Source organism: Hydra viridissima, unplaced genomic scaffold, assembly GCF_058129835.1.
Source record: "Hydra viridissima isolate aposymbiotic clone 2 unplaced genomic scaffold, HvirCarnegie_v1 scaffold_7, whole genome shotgun sequence".
NCBI lineage: Eukaryota > Metazoa > Cnidaria > Hydrozoa > Anthoathecata > Hydridae > Hydra > Hydra viridissima.
Genome location: NW_028324306.1, coordinates 732,339 through 748,032, shown reverse-complemented (window position 1 = coordinate 748,032; position 15,694 = coordinate 732,339). Strand labels below are relative to the sequence as shown.

Genomic DNA, 15,694 nt, shown 5'->3' with positions numbered 1-15,694 from the left:
TCGATTTAAAAATTTATCTTCAGCTATCAAAATATTTTTGTTAGCAATAAATATAAAAAAATCATTCAAAAATAAACAATTAGCAAAACAGTCGAACTCGTTCAAATTTTTTTTTGTTTAGTTATTGATTATGTTGAAATTTTCGCTAATGATTATGTAGAAATTTTTGTTAATGAGTACGTTGAAAACGTGAAATTGAAAACATGCGTGCATAATTGTAAAAAATATACTTTTAAAAACTACTTTTTAAAAAGTCTTTAAAAATTATTTACATCAAGATTTTAAAACAAAAGTACTAAGCATGTCGCAAATTAAAACTATATGGAATTATTTAAAAAAAAGTAATAATGAAGAAAATGCGAAGTGCATGTTATGTTCGGCTATTTTAAAAATTAATCAAAGATCAACTAAAGGGTTATTAATCCATTTAAAAACTAAACGTAGCACCGATTTAAAATCAAACGTTTTACAACAAGACGGAGCTTCAACTTCAAATTAGCATGAATCATTTGAATTAGAGCCTAAAATATACATCGACTGCGAAGACGAAGAAGTAATTCCATCGAAAAAAGTCAGAACAATTGACACGTTTTTTGTAAAGGAAATTTCTATGGAAAAAAATGGTATCGCGCATGGTTGCAAAAGATGGCTTTACATTTAATAGTTTTTGCACATCTTCAGATTTACGGTACTTGTTTTCAAAGAGTGGTTTCCGGCTCCCTACTTCACCTAATACTATAAGATCGATGGTAATTAAGTTCTCAGATTCTGTAAAAGCCATTATAATGCAATAATTCACATCACTAAAAAAGCAAAATCAAAAGTTTTCAATAACGTTTGACGAATGGACATCACAAAATAGTCAGAGATGCTTAAACTTAAATTTACATATGGAGGCGAAACACTTAAATCTTGAATTGATTCGAATCCATGGATCGTGTAATGCAGAGTATTGCGTCAAGTTAGTTTCAGAAAGGCAAAATAGCTTCGATATTGACCTCCAAGAAGACATTATTGCCATGACCACTGATAGAGCAAGTGTGATGGTAAAAGTCGGTAAAATGATGTCTTGCTATCAACAGCTATGTTATGCTCAGGGAATATAACTTGCAGTTATTGATATCTTATACAAGAAAAACAACGGAGAAGTCGAAGAATCGTTTATTACATATGAAAATTGTGAAGAAGATAAATGTGGTAAAACTGAGGATGATAAAGTTATAAATAAAGAAAATGGTTTGACAATGATTTTGGACCGACCATCTGCTGAATTGGTTAGCAATTACAAAGATCTCATGAAAAAAGTGAGAAAGGTTGTGAAAATATTTAAAAACTCTCCTGTCAAAAATGATACATATTTACAGAAATATATCCTACAAGAACACGGGAAAAAGCTTCAGTTGATTCTTGATTGTAACACTAGGTGGGACAGTATGTTCGATATGTTAGAAAGATTTCATAGACTAAAAGTGTGTATTGAAAAAGCCTTAATTAATGTTGGGTCAGAAGTTCGTTTCACCCAAGAAGAGTGGTCCCAAATCAATGACTTAATTATTTGCCTGGCACCACTAAAACTTGGTCTCGAACTTTTATGCAGGAGAGAATCGAACCTTGTCACGGTGGAAACAACTTTTCAATTTATGCTAGATAAATTGCAAAAGCAATCATCACTTTTGAGCATAGATTTAGCCGCGGCACTTTGTAAGAGGTTTACACAACTTCGTAATAAGAATTTAAATGGACTACTAGTTTACTTAAAAAATCCGACGAAGAAAATGAACTCGAAGAAAAAGAAGCTGTAGATTTTATTAACAATTACTAAATACTTATTCCTACAATTCTATCACTGAAAAAAGAATTGGAAAATCAAACACAGAAAGACAAGAACAGCTGGACAGAAAATGTAAAGGAGAGACCAAATTTAGATTCTTTAGACTTTGATAAATTATTGAAGCCGGAAATGTCTGCCTATGAAAGTAATGGAGTAAGAGGCAAGTGTCTAGATATAGCGCATAGTTACTTGATGACCATATCACCAATAAGCGTAGAGGCCGAGCAAGCTTTTTCAGCTGCTGGTTACATATGCAGTCCTTTGAGGAGTAGATTAAGTGATGATATTTTAAGTAGGGTCTGTTTCTTAAGAGCCCATTTCTTACAATGATTTTCTCAATTTGATATTTTAAAAAACAAATAAAGCTAATAGTTCTAAGTAAAGCTAAAAGATGTTCTATGTATTTTGGCTTATCTTTTTGTTCATTAAATGTTAAGAATTATATTGATTTACAAATGAATTGCTTTTTTTGGCTTTATTTACCTTATCTTATCAATTTAATAAGTTGAGTATATTTTTCTGAAATACTTGAAAGAAAAATACAATTGTCATTTTGCCTTTTACAATGTGCATAAGAAACCTAATAATCCCCCGCGGGATACGCACAAAAATTAAAAAATTCCGCGCGGATCCCGCGGGATTGAAAAGTGTGCGGGATTGTAATCCCTACGTGTAATTGGTGGACGTGGGACCAGCCAGGATAGAGGAGGAACAATAAGCTATTAGGATAATGGCAAAAATAATATATACAATTTAAAATAGTTGTAAAAAACTAAATGATGGTTGGGACAACAAGAAGACCTGACATTGTCTTATCACTTCTGAAAAATAAAAACCGTAATATAGCCGTAATATAACTGTTATAAGTCTTAAATTGATTCCATCTTAGTTTAACTTTTGATCTGAGTCTTAAAAAAAAAATCTCACAAAAAATGTTGCTCGCCGTCGTATTCAGTATGTTACAAGTAAGCTTGACCAAATTTAAGGTTATCGGCCTTCAAGTGATTTGGTTTTATATTTCTTTTAAGGAAAGGCTTTATCAAGCAATTTGCAGGAAAATGTAAAAAATAAGTCATAAGCACTTGATCGCAGTACAAATCCCAATCAACATCTTTAAAGGTCTTGCAAATGTAAAAGAAAACCCTCATTGCTTTGTCACATGTGACTGGCAGATTTTAAGTACATTTGGAGGCGTTAAGTTGAAAAATTATGTTAGTTTTCTTGATTGCTTTAACAGCTTTATTTTAAGCATGACGTTGCAGGTTTATTTATAGGTCACCTACTTAGTAAACATTTAAAATTTATGAGTTTATGTTAAAAATGTGGTCAGATAACCGCCTGGTAATTTAAATAAGTTTTAAAGTTTTTTTAGATTACCACAAGTTCCTTAGTTACGTTTTTTGTGGTTTTCTTTAGTCCTTCAATCCAATGATTTTCACTCTGTTTCACTAAAATGCTGAGATCATAAAGTCAATTAATTTGTGCATACATACACCGCTGCTAGCCTGATTTACACTTGGTTGGTAAACCGAAGTGTGATTTTCTAATTAAACGTGTGAATTTCGTTCACCGTTTTTACTCCAAGTTTCAGTTAGACAATTTTAAAATCATAGTTAAAAGTTCATAATTAAAAGTTTTTTTTGTTCATATATAAAATATTTATTTTCAAAATTGAAAATATAAACGCGTCATCGCTTACTTAAAATTTACGGCCTTGCATTCTGCGAATTTTAGGAAAAAAAAAAAAAAAAAATAGAAGGCCATCTACACTTTTATATTTACATTCGCAAAAATATCTTGACTAGATTTACATATTTTTAAAAGAAAATATCGTCTTTACATACTGACCCAGTGATAATTTTTCGAATTTTTTTTTTTTTAAGTATATGTTGGAAGTAGTGTGATCTTGTCTTGAAGTTAAGCTGCTTTTCTATCTCACAGTTTTAAGCGATCGGTAATATCTAAAACACAATTAATTTATGCAAAACCATTACAAACGTAATCAATAAGACAAGCTAATAGTATTGTCAGGCTAATTTTTAACAAAATATTTAAATAATGTGTACTTTGTGAATTTATTGCAAGATTACAGCAAATGCAAAAGTTCTTACAACAATCTTGTTTGCAATTAGAAACTTTTGAACTTTTCCAAGCTGTCTAATTCATGGAAATCTCGTAAAGACTGCGTGCGGCTATCAACTGCTGTGCCATGGCACGCAGAAAAACATTTTTTTTTTTTTATCATCTTATATAGCTGCTTTTCCAAGTCAATTTCTAAAACAGAATTAGTTTTTTGAGTTAGAAAATATCCGCCACACATTTAAAAAATGGGGAAAACTGAAAGAATTTTTGCAACTTGGAAATTAAGATTTAGTTGCAGTTATGGTAGTTTAATGAAAAACGTTAAATGCAGTCTGAGCATTCTGTTTAAATTAGCCTGGAATGTAAAACTTTTTTGTAGATTTTAGGAGCTTAACTTTCCATCCAAGTTTTCAACCTTTTCGTGAACATCGTGCAACAGTTTCAATGATATTTCACCAGGCTTGAAAGTAATGTCATCGAAAAAAATCGCAAAATTTTTTTTTTAAAAAAAAAGCAATTCTTTTTCTATTCGACGAATTATTTTGAACACTTTTTTTTTTATCAGTTGTTCTAGTATGGTAAAAAAAAAAAACTTTTTGTTATTGAAAATTTATGAACAAACTTTGAGAATTTGATTATGTAGCTTCAATAAGTTTGAAAACATTAGCAGCATGGGTGTCACATACAATAGCTCTTAGTAAGGGTCTGCGTCTCGGAATCGTTTTCATGAAATGAACCGGGACAAGCATAACGAGACGAGAAATGTGCCGGAAAAAATTGACGAATAAACTGTCCCGGAATAAAGTTAAAAACCGGGACACTAAATTTTCCTTCGGGATTTAAAAATTGTGTCCCGGATATCATCGTCTCGTTTCGAATAAAATAATAACGAGACGCAGATGCTTAGCTCTTACTCTAAACCACTTTTCATTAAAGTTTCATCTTTTAAGTGCTTATCAATGATTTTAGTGATTGACAAGGCTTTTATTGTGCATGGTACATTTTCTTTTAACCCAACTATCTTAAATTTACAATACTTTTGTGAAGTTCATTATTATCATTAGTAACAATGAATTCTCTTCGACAATACTCTGTACATTTGCAAATACATTTTATTTAAATAAAATGATAATATCCTTCGATAAACTTATTTTCTATCAATAACTTTGCAACTTCCAGCAAATCAACTTCTTTCATTTTGTTTAAAAGGTAAAGTGAAAACAAATGAAACTTTTCCAGAAGAAGTTTATACAATTGAAGTGGTGTATAATGTAGCAGCAATGCATATTGGATAATTTCAGTTGAATGAACTTGACTTTTTTAAAAATTGATGCCTTTTAAGTTCATCCAAAAAACACTACTTTTCTGCTGGTGCTTTAGGATATGAAGGAAGATTTTAAGTATACTGTTTCTACTAAGTGTGTGTGTGTGTGTGTGTGTGTGTGTGTGTGTGTGTGTGTGTACATATATATATAACGATGAATATCAAAGGTCATTAACGTGATTTTCCGCACCTAGTTTATGAGGATTTCTTAAGAGGAATGGAGTTTTTTTCGTGATTTTATTAGTTATCATTAATCTAAGAGATCAAGGACTAGAACGGAGTTTTGTAAGACTAATTAATTACTATTTAATCTTAGACTGAAGTAATTATTTCTCTCTAAAGATCTAACATTCTTATGATTGCTAAAGGGTTTCAAAAGAACTTTATCTTTAATGTGCCAAAGTTCACAAATCAATATCTTTTGTCACACTTGTATGAATTTAGCTTGTTACTTCTAGAAGAGAAAAGGAGAAGTTTACCGAAAATCAATTTTTTTCCCGCCTTTTCTGAAATATACCTTGTGTCAAAAAAATCCAAAACTTCGTGCTTTTAGTCTGTACGTTTAGGTCAAGTTTTATTAAAAGCCTGTTTAAAACTTTATTGACTGCTTGAGTCACTGGATCTGCAACCAAATTCGTTTTTTAATTGGTACCGGTCAACTCGGTACGATTGCAATAAAAAAAGGAGGGCATAGAACAGTCTTAAAACGATAATTCAAATTATTGGACTTAGAACATTTATTTCGGACAAAAAAAAAATGATCTTAAGACATTTCTAATAAAATTAAAATATCATAACTTTTTGCCTATTGGGATGATTTCGTATCATTTTATTTTACGGGAAGAGTCCAGCGCTAAGCTTTACTGTTACGTTCCTTCAAATGTTAAATGGCACTGTTCGTAAATACAAACTTCTTTACTAAAATTGGGTATCTCACAAATTTAATCAGAATCAGAGGTGGACCGACTATATCTTCGACGTTTAGAAACAGATGGAGGTGACCTTTTTCTTGGAGGAGGTGACCTAGAACTAGAACCACTTGATAAAGATCCCCTGCGTCTTCTACCAACAGGACCAGCCGGAGAACGAACTGATCTTCTTGGGCTCCTCGATCTTCGGGGAGGTGGACGACGGTTAAAGCGAGGTGGTGAACGCCTTCGAATATTTCGCTGTCTCTCTGTATCAGTACGATTACGGTTTCCACTAAGTGTTGCAGTGTCCGGCATAGCCAATACTTCTTTAGCAGTGACTTCCTGTCCATCAATCCAACCACCATCCATGTGTTTTATCGCATCTTTGGCATCATCAGTTTTGTCAAATTCCACGTATGCATGACCACGTGGTAAGTAGTTTTTTGTATCTAAAGGAAGATCTATAGACCGCACTCGACCATATACACTAAAAATCTCAAGAATATGATCTTTGTTAACATTTCGTGTTAGATTACTAACACATAACTTCACAGGCTTAGGAGGAGTTGGCGTTCGCTTTCGCCTTCTTGGCGACGGAGAACGCGATCCAACACTTACAACTGAAGAAGCCCTTTTCCGTACTGGTGACCTCCGCCTAACTGGACTTGGTGACCTCCGCCTAACTGGACTTGGCGACCTACGTCGAACCGGACTTGGAGATCTACGACGAACCGGACTTGGTGAGCGTCTCCTGGGACTTACACGTTTGCGGGGAGAAGCAGATCGTCTACGAGGAGAAGGAGAACGTCTATACGGTACTCGTTTTGGGGAAACACTTTCATCGCTACTATCCTTTCGATTTATAATGCGAGGTGGTGGTTTGCGTTCTGCCGGAGGTTTCGCTGGTTCAGGTGATTTTTTCTCTAACACCTTTTGCAACTTTAACTTCTCTTTCTCTAGCTCCTGTTCCTTAGGTTCTTCAGCTTTGTCTTCGTTATCAGAACTTTCAGCATCGCGAAGCTAAACAAAAAATAAATATGAAAAAAAAAAGTAATAATAATAATAATAATAATAATAATAATAATAATAATAATAATAATAATAATAATAATAATAATTTATATTTTTATCGTTTAAATAATGTTAAATTTAAAGGTAATTTCTTCACAAAACATTCAAGGCTAATAGCATTTTCTATTTGTCATCTATTTTAAAGCTGTAGTTGATGCATTACTGAAAATACAGTGTTTAAAAAATAAAATAAGGTTTATCGTCAGAACCTCTTGAAACCTATCGTTAATAATTCACTTAATTTTTGATAATTGATTTATCTTGCTAAGTTAACTGCTTCAAAAAATAATATTAAACTCAAACTTTAATTAAAGTTAAATTCTAAGTTAACTTTAATCATGTGAGAAAAAAATACTTACTGCTTGTTGCCTCTCTTTGAGTTTTTTTATTTCCTCAAGTTCTTTTTGCTTCTGTTTTTCCTGAAGAAAAAAGAAACATAGTGTCTATTTGAAATTAAGCAATTATATTTTAAGAAAAAAAAAATCATAAAAAATATAACCAGGCAATCAATATAGTAAATACTAACTGTTAATAATTAAGAAATATATTAATTAATAACTAAAGTAGTAAAACATAAAAAGCAACTAGATAGGATACAATGGTTTTATAAAAAATGGCAGCATTAAGATGTTTTTATTTCTTTTCTTTTTTTTTTTAATAAGTAACCATAAAGTCAATAAAAAAGTAATCGTATTAGTCACACTTTCTTTTTTGACAGGAAAAATATCTCTCTGCAACTAATAACACTAGCAAGTTTACTAATTTATCACTTTTGGAATGTTTTAAATTGATTTCTGCTTTCTTTACAAACCAATTGTTCATAACTATACTGCATAAAAATTGCTTATAAAGATCAATTTAGTTGCATTTAAAGTTTTTTTAATTTTTTTTTTTTTTGTGTGGAAACTTGAGATCTAAGAGGCGAGGTAGATCACTCTCCCCCAAAATTCTATTTAGCTCTAACCTCATGACCTGAGAAAACCCTTTGGGTTGTTGAAAGAGTACAACTTCTAGTTTACAAAAATTTAAACCTTGAAAAATCTTCTTTTTTTTTTGTCTGAATTGTTTGTTGCAGTGATTGGATGAACAGCTTTTCTTTTTTCTTTTCCATCATCACAAATTAGCCACTTAATTACCTGTGATTACCTGTGTTTCTTCAGATTTTATAGACTCAAAATCAAAAAGCTATGGCAGTGGAGCAGAATGCCCTTCACTTAGCCTTCTGATGGATGATCTGCACGTATCAAAATCACCTTCTAGAATACAGGCATCTTTAAAAAAATACATTTTTTCAAGACTTCCAATGCTTTTTGCTTAACAATTTCAGTTAATTCATGTTGAGCCTTGAAACAAATAAAATCGCCAACATTTTGGTTTTCTTCACGGTTTCTTGTTAGATGAATTTTGATTAATGATGGATTTTTATTCAAAACTCATAATAATATACCTTAAAGTACTGTTATCAACTAGCTAATCCTCTAAAATTACTGCCAGATTGGTTATATATTTTCCCCAATTATTAAATAAAAATTATTAACACCATCAGATTGAATCTACAGCACAATGAATTTCTAAAAAAATAATATAAGCATTGCATGTTTGGCATTTAGAATCCAGAAAGGTAAAAAAAAAAAAATTAGGAAGAGCCTTACATTTTGTCAAATGAGCCAATCAAAGTTAAGTTATCAAGAACTTACCAAAACCTTGTAAGTTAAGTTATCAAGAACTTACCAACAAAAATTGTAAAAAAAATATTGCTTCAAATACAGCTAGAAACATTTTACTTAAGAAAAAGATTGGTGTTTATAAAACTGTTAGAAAAGACAGCCAGAGATAGGTCACAAGATTAAGACGGTGTTAAAAGAGACTTGCTTGGGACTTTGGAAAAATGAAAGCAACTAATTTTCAGTGAAAGTAACTTTGAAGTAATAAACAGGTAAAACAAAGTTCTTGTTGAAAGATTTAAATGTGAAAATTATAAGTGTTAGTAATCCACAATGAGAGTGTTGGTATTTGGTGTTATTTTAACTTTCATGGAGTTGGCTTGTATTATATCTATGAAGTTTAAATCAACCAACAGACCTACATAGAGACACTATAAAGCTTTTTATGGTTCCACCCGAGTACCAGTATGTTCAAGTTTACTTGATCACCAGATTTGAATCTGATCAAATCTATTTGGGAAATAGATAATATTTGAAGTTGCAATTAAAATTTGCACCATCTTATACAATCAATGCAAAGCTTGCAAAAAATCATTTGGGGAATATTTATTTACCTTAATGAAATGTTTATTAAAACTCAATTCATCTTAAAAAGGTAATAAAATATAAATGATTTCTTTAGCAACTATTTTATGGTAGTGTAAATAAGCTTTGAAAAACAAAACCTTAATGAGCTTATTATTTTTGAAATCACTATATCTTTTAAAGTGAAGCAGAACTCATTGTTTGTTTACAACTTTAATCTACAAACTTTATTGCTTGCCTAAAATCCCAAACTAAGATATCTTTTTGTTTAAGAAATTGATTTATTGTAATAATTTTTTCCCCCTACATCAGAAGATTAAAACAATATCACAAAGTGTTTTGATGTTCTGGGGAAATAATTTAATTTGTCTTAAAACTGATGTTTTGTTAATACTTCTTTAGATAACACAAAAATTTCATTTCACTAACTACAACAGTAAACAAAAATAATAAAAGACTCACAACTTTTTCTCTTTCTTCCTGTTCTTTTAGAGCCTTTTCTTTTTCTGCTTTATCTTTTGCTTCTTTCTCTTTCTGCTTTTGAATCTCTTTTTGCTTCTGCTCAGTTTCAGCAGATTTTGTGGCTACAGCTTTTGCAACTGGTTTGCTTGTTTTCACTTTCTTTTCAACTTTCTTCACAGATTTCCCTAGTTACAAAAAAATAAAAATTTTGTACTGCAAAGAGCAGCAGACAGAATTTAACAACAAAGTACTTGGTTATTCTTGTTTATATTCAATTACAAATAATCCTTATAAAACTACCTCTTTCACTTGAAGAACTGCTGCTACTTGAGCTTCCAGTACTTGATGAGGAGCTTCTACTAGATCGACTTGATCTAGATCCTGAAGAGCTTGATCCTGAATGTGAACTTGAAGAAGAGCCACTATAAAGAAATTTAACAAATGGATCATTAATTGTAAGAAATATCCAATTTTATAAAAATATATAAACTTGTTTAACATCTAATGGAAATGGATTATTTAAATACACAGATTACACACAGGAATGATTTGTTGAAAATTTAGTTAAAGAGAAACCTCACTATGTTGTCACATTTATTGAACAACTTAAGAAAAAAGATATATTATGTATAACGATTTGTGTCTGAACATAACATTTTAAAATTCCCTCAAGATATTTTGTCTTTTTATAAGCTTTATAAATTTAAATGCTTCTAACTTAAAACAAGAAATAAAAACCTGCTGCTTGTCACTTTCACTATAAATTATTGCTTGCTGTTTCTTTATATATTTTTTTCATCACATTTAAATAATAAAATTATAACATTTTTAAAAACCTGAGTTGCAATAAACTTGGATAGTTTAAAAATAATTTAAAACATTTTACACAAGAAAACATAAAAAATTTTTTTTTTCAAAAATTTTCATTTTCATTTAATTGGTTATTTATAAAATAACAAAAGCTAGAAATTTAACACCAACATTTTGATTTTTTTTACGGTTTCTTGTTAGATAAGTGATGGATTGTCTTCAGGAGTCAATTTCAAAATTTAACAACGTTAACAGCTTTCACAACTTTTAAATAAATTGAGAGCCATTGAGAGCCATTGAGAGCCATAGAGGGCCATATAAAACTTTTTGATCATAAAGGATTTTATAATATTCTTAAATTATACATAGTTAATATTAATTTTTTTTTTAATGAGTTCTTTTTTGCTATTGTAAATAACAACATTTGACTGTTGAGATGTTTAACATATAGAAGTATACAAATAGCATCCTGAAGAAACTGGACTATTTTTTATTTTTTAGCCCAAATTTAGGAGATTTTTTAAATCCAAATCTAGGAACTGCTTTTTAAAATAAAAAAAAAAAAAAATTTCAATTCATTCTTTAATATTTCAATTCATACTAATAAAAAAACATAAAAATATTTCAATTCATACTAATTTGCTGAAATAAATCTATGAGTATTAACATTTTTTGAATAAATGCTTATTTGACTATAAAAAGATAAACAGTTGTTATGAATAAAAGTTCAAAATCAGCCTTGTGCTAAGGCCCCCCTTATCTATTAAGCTGAATGGGCTTCGGTCAAGGGAGCCAGTGATCCAAAGGAGTTTAAGAATTCATAGCTTAGGAAGCTATTTTAAAAAAAAAACTTTATTATTTGAAATAACATGAAAATTATAAAAAATATTTTTACAGCACAAAAAAAATTAATTAAAAAAGCTCTTAATGAAAGCTGTTTTTGTTTAGGTGCTTTAAAATAAACATTCTTTTGCAAATAATTTTTGTGAAATATAATAAATACTTTATGTGACTTCTAGATTTTTTAGTTCAAGAGTCGACACAATAATAAAAGTTAAATGCGTCACATTTTTTCAAATGCAAGTAATTGGCATTAACTTTCAAGACTTGTAATTGCAATTTAAAAGTTCAATCAAAATAAACATTTTTTCTTTTTTATTTTACACATCCATGTAATTATTCAAACAATAATTTTTCATGAAAGAATTTTTGAAAGCTACCTATAAAATATATGGCATGTTATTTATGGATCAATTTAAAAAAGTTTGTATTGATTTTGGAGACAGAATATGGAAAAAGATATTACATATTGTTAAATTAAGGAAACAGCTATGCACATTCGAACTTTATTAACTTAAAAGTTAGATGAATACGTGAGGTCGAAGAAAAAAGGTTTGTATACCTGCTGGATGAGCTAGACGCTCTGCGTTTTCTTTTATCACGACCTCGATCTTTTGTTGATCGATTTTTAGGCTTACTTTTTTTAGGAGAAATACTTCTTTTCTGCCTAGATGTAGACTTTTCAGGCTTCCCTTTTATCTTCGTTTTTTCCTTTGACCTACCATCCCGAGCCCTAAATATATTCAGGCAGTATTGGAAATATCTTACAATAAAACACTGAAAAAAGTTTTTGAAGGATGTTTAGGATATAGCCAGATATAACATCTTACATATTTATTTTTTTAGTTGATTGAAATATTAGTTGATGGCGGCATTTGCATTACAATCAGCCATATTTAATTTTGCCTCTAAATTGATTACGAGGTTACGACAATTGGGAAAAACGTTCAGTCCAATCCGATCTTTGAAGTATTTCAAAGAAAAAGAAATGGAATTATTTTTCCTGTGGACCCTCTTTTAAAAAAACAATCTTTTAAAAAAGTATATAGATTTTCGTCATGTACAAATGAAATTTATTTTGATGCTTGTTGAAATCAACAATATCATACGTTCGGCAAATAAAACAAAAGAATAAATATATTATTAATAATATTATTATAAATATAAATATTATTATAATACTATTATAAATTATTATAAATATAAATACTATTATTGTATTTTTAAGAGACAAAATCAAAAATTTACGTTTGTAAAGAAACTCGAAAAGCTTGATACTTAAAAAGCTAGAAATACTCGCATAATATCATCAGAAAATGTCCGTAACTTCTCGTCAAACAAGTGCACACAAGTAAACTTATAAATTTGTATTAGAAAAATTCAAATGCTTACAGACCTTTTTCAAAATATGCGCTTCTTCTTATTTCAATTCTGATATTTTTTAACACAAAACTTAATATAAATTTAAGAAGTTATGGCCCAGCCCATGGGTGATTTTATATGAAATTTACTTTTACTAGAAACTGCGAATCGATCCGTGAATTAACACCATGAATTAACACCATGAATTAACACCTTATTTGTTACAAATTTGTTTTTAAATAAAAAGCACTGATTCTAATCCCATCTTTATCTCCAACAAAATTTTAATGATAAACACTTTATCAATAGTAACATTATTTTCTGTAAAAAGTTGCATAAAAATCCTAATAAGTTTAGTCACATTTAAGATTGTTTATGATATTTTAAGAAGGCTTGTAAAATACAGAGAAATAGATTGAAATGCCATAAGCGAAGCATCTAAGAGGTATATCATGGATATGAAGAATGCCTCCAGTATTCGCGCTCCAACTTATAAATTTGCTTTGTTTGCACTAAATTGTAAAGTTGTAGCACTTAGGATTGCTTTAATCTTAAAATGGTTAGTTCGTGTAATATTTCTATAGGTCGAATCAAACAAAAGAGCTCCAACCAAAATTTGTGATAATCTTGTAAGTTCAATGCAAAATATAACTAACTTTTAGTCTCCTAGAGATTGACTCAAAAAGTCAGGGTAGCTACAACATTTTATTCCAAAATTGGCAAGAAATGAAAAAATGTGAACGTCAGCGTAAACACCAAGAACTTTAGCCTCCTTGAGCACCTCAAAACCCATCTGATTCTCATTATTTCTGATGTATTGAGAGACTAACGTTGCACTGTGGAAAATGGTAGAACAACAGCATACTATAAATATTTTTTTAATGATGTCGCTACTGACATTATATTTCAATTTTGTTTAATAGTTTAATAGTCAATCATTACTTTAATGCAGGAATTTCACATAATTTTTTATAAAGCTTTTGAAGCCGTACTGTTTATTACTTTTGTGGATATTCAATTCAAACCTGTTCGCTTCATCACTTTAAAAGTTAATTTTCTATAAAGCTTTCTAGAAATAATTATAAAGTATTATACATTTTTAATTATATGGTTCAGTTTAGAGTAATCTATTGAACAACAAAATAAATGAAGAAAATTATTCTTCAAATTCGCTGAGACTTTTGGCAGTTACCCACGCTTCCCCAGGCTTTACATTTAACACAGTAATATTGTAGGCTGGGTGTTTGTTAAAAACATGTATAAGAATGAAGTGCAGAAACTTGCGGTTTCCGAAATTATCGGGAGAAAAGTGATCAAAGTAAAAAGACCTGCTATCCACAACCTGCTATCTGCAATAGAAATTACGAACACAGATGCGAATATTCTGGAACTGTAAGATTTATTGGATCACACTGTAGCTAGAACTTTTACCATAGATTCCGTGTACAGTATTGAATTCAAACATTTTTTTTTGTATAGTAAATTGGGTTGAGATGGTTTCTCTGGGTTAAGCCAATATAAGCAGAAAATTTCAGAGGAATCTGAACTTATTTCTGATGCAAATTTATTTATTAGTTCTTTAAGCCTATCAAATTAATTAATAAAGTAACTGGCGCAGTTGTTTTGAAAAATACGGCACCTTCGTCTGTTCGTTTTTGTTGACCTATATGCATAGCAGCCGAGAGAAGTTTTGGGCCCCGGGGAAGTTTTCTTAAGGGGCCCTCATTATGATTAATTATATACCCAGGACCAAAAGAAGCGTGCTCTGGGCATTGAAAATTAAAAATAAAAGTTAATTAAATCTTTTAAAATTCAAAACTAACTAAATCTTTTGAAAACTACTTTAAAATATTTGATTGTACACACACGGGGCCCCGTCCACCCCTCTCGGCGGCAATGCCAATATGGATAGAATTTTGCAAAGAGACTCCCAAGAAAACTAAAGCTATTGAAAATGAAATAAAGAGCCAAATAAACTATTTGCGGCCTTCAGAAATTAATAAAAGTGGTAAAGTGGTACAAGTAAATCATGAACTTTTTCTAACTATCAAAGATGGAAAACAATCAAAGATGGGTCAGGTATTAACGGATACGCCTTTTGGGTCTACATGTACAATATGTGACAAATGAACATTTTGACTAACGTGGCTTCTAGGCCTGAAAATGATAATTCGTATCAATACGGATTGTCTGCATTACATCCCTGAGATTCGTTGTATGGAAATAATGTCAGATATTTCTTACAACCTTTCATTCCAAACATGGTCAACCACAAGTGAAGAAAAGAAACGGCTAAAGTAAGAAAAGAAGATCTTGGTATAGAAACTTTTTCGTGAGGAGCTAGGGTTGATTATTGACAAACCAAGACAAGTAAGTGGTAATACCAATGATGGTAATACTGCTAGAATCTGCTGAAATCACAGGAAAAGATGAAAATTTCATTAAGAAGTTTTACATCATTCTTCAAGCTCTCTATGTGATTTTGTAGTATCCATCCCAATTATGGATGGTACTATATGCCATCTTTAGTACAAAAAATCTTACTTCATGGAGAAAATATCATAAAGCATTTTGCAGTACTTCCTACCGATCAACTTTCAGAAGATGCGCAAGAATCCCGTAATAAGGATTAGAAAAAATTTCGCCTTCATCATGCTAGAAAATGTTCTCGATCAGTAACAAATGAGGATGTGTTTCATACTCTTCTGTACACTTCCAATCTGTACATCACCAGTATTAAAAATCCGTATAA

The 15,694-nt window shown here is 30.5% G+C and overlaps 1 protein-coding gene across 1 annotated transcript; it reads right to left on the bottom strand.

Moving 5' to 3' along the window:
* Window positions 1–5,959: 5,959 nt before the first annotated feature.
* LOC145183936 (uncharacterized) lies at window positions 5,960–12,571 on the bottom strand. The gene is made up of 6 exons (XM_090093044.1): window positions 12,411–12,571; window positions 12,143–12,313; window positions 10,231–10,352; window positions 9,931–10,115; window positions 7,579–7,638; window positions 5,960–7,168 (listed from the first exon to the last, which is right to left on the bottom strand). Coding segments are annotated over exons 1-6 (1,530 nt in total). The 5' UTR covers window positions 12,413–12,571; the 3' UTR covers window positions 5,960–6,178.
* Between the last annotated feature and the right edge of the window lie 3,123 nt (window positions 12,572–15,694).